The sequence below is a fragment of the Pygoscelis adeliae genome, unplaced genomic scaffold (genome assembly GCF_000699105.1).
Source record: "Pygoscelis adeliae isolate BGI_AS28 unplaced genomic scaffold, ASM69910v1 Scaffold88, whole genome shotgun sequence".
In the NCBI taxonomy this organism is placed as follows: domain Eukaryota; kingdom Metazoa; phylum Chordata; class Aves; order Sphenisciformes; family Spheniscidae; genus Pygoscelis; species Pygoscelis adeliae.
In genome coordinates this window covers 1,608,319-1,609,822 of record NW_008825616.1, presented here as the reverse complement: position 1 = coordinate 1,609,822, position 1,504 = coordinate 1,608,319, and the positions used below count along the sequence as shown (strand labels likewise).

General features: G+C 39.6%; 1 protein-coding gene across 1 annotated transcript in view; it reads right to left on the bottom strand.

Moving 5' to 3' along the window:
• The window catches only part of WNT3A (wingless-type MMTV integration site family, member 3A), an 89,057-nt gene extending 88,258 nt beyond the window's left edge, over positions 1 to 799 (bottom strand). Inside the window, exon 1 of the mRNA XM_009333279.1 lies at positions 617 to 799. Coding sequence (XP_009331554.1) covers positions 617 to 687 — 71 coding nt within the window. The 5' untranslated portion in view covers positions 688 to 799. The remainder of the gene's footprint in view (positions 1 to 616) is intronic.
• Between the last annotated feature and the right edge of the window lie 705 nt (positions 800 to 1,504).

Genomic DNA, 1,504 nt, shown 5'->3' with positions numbered 1-1,504 from the left:
CGGCAGCGCCCGGCACATCTCCCCCCGGCCCCGTCTCCGCTCCCTGCTCTGCCCTTCCAGCACCGGCCCAGGTTGTTCAGCCTCCTCTCACCTCCTTTCTCCTTTTTCCTTTTATCCCCCCCCCCCTTTGTTTTTTTGTTTCTTCCTCCTTATTCCTTAAAGCGAAGGGGGGAAAAAAAAATGTTTTCATCCTTTCCCCCCCTTCCTTCCACCTGACTAGCTCGAAATCACCTTGAAATGCTCATGTCAACTTGTATCATTATCTCTTTAATTCAGGCAGCGCCTTTTGTTCTTCACAGGAGAGGATCAAAGCACTTAAAAAAAAAAAAAAAAAGTAACTTTCCGATCGCTCTCGCTCGCTCTCTCTCTTTTACAGTAGGAGAAGGAGAGATCAGGTATAACCCAGTCAAAATAAACAAAGTGAATGCATAAATAAAAGAGGTGAAATGCAGGTTCTAAGAACTTGCTGGCGCTGGAACAATCCCACCTCTTTAGCTGAGTGGCAACGAAAGGAGAATTTCAAGTCATCTTAAGCGCAGGAGTTGCAGAGAAAACAGAGGAGGGGAAAAATAAATGAAAATGAGAGAAAAAAAAAAAAAAGAAGAATAAAACTTACCACCAGATTGGGTAACTTGACAGAGCCTGACTCAACCCACAAAGAAACAGGAAATATCCAAAAGAGGCCATTGATGAAAAGTTGTCTTTCTTTTTTTTTTTTTTTAACCAGAGTTGCCAAAAACCTTCCTTTCTTCTGAGGCAGGATGATTATTTTAATAATAATAATAATAACAATAATTTAAAAAAAAAAAGTCAAATGAAGTGAACTCAACCCGACCAGGTAAATCCTCTCTTGCTTCCTCTACTACTCTCAAGGAAAAAAAAAATCTCAGAGAGGTAAAAAACTCTTCTCTCAGGAAAGGCAAAATTTAAAAAAAAAAAAAAAAAAAAAAAAAGTTTGAAGTAGCTCTCTTAAAAAGGACCCAATCAGCACTTATTGCCAAAGGGAGAATTCTGATGCTTTGGCTTGTTCTGTCAATCAGGAGCGCGAAGTCAGGAATGAGCTAATTGCAAGGAGATAGTGTTTTAATACTCATTAGGGGGCACGTTGGCCCACAAGCCAAGGGATAAAATGTAGTTTTAAAAAGGGGAAGGAAGATTTAGGGGGTTTAAATAGACAGGGGGGACCCCTGTGGATTTGGGTAGCTATAACAACCTGCCCGGATTTCACTCCCTGGGTCGAAGCTACTAAAATGCAAAAAAAAAAAAAAAAAAAAAGGAAAAAAGGGTGAAGAATGGGGTTTTTTTAAATTATTATTTTCTCGATTTGCTCCTTCTTGCCATTCTGTCTTCTTCTCAAAGCCCCGCTTCCTCACAGTGACGGTCGGGACGCATTTGAACTAACTTTCTAGAAACTTTCAGCTGGTTCTTTCTTTTTTTTTTTTCTTTTTTCCCTCCTTTTTTCATTTAAAAAAAAAAAAAAAAGAGGATTTACACCCAGACATGC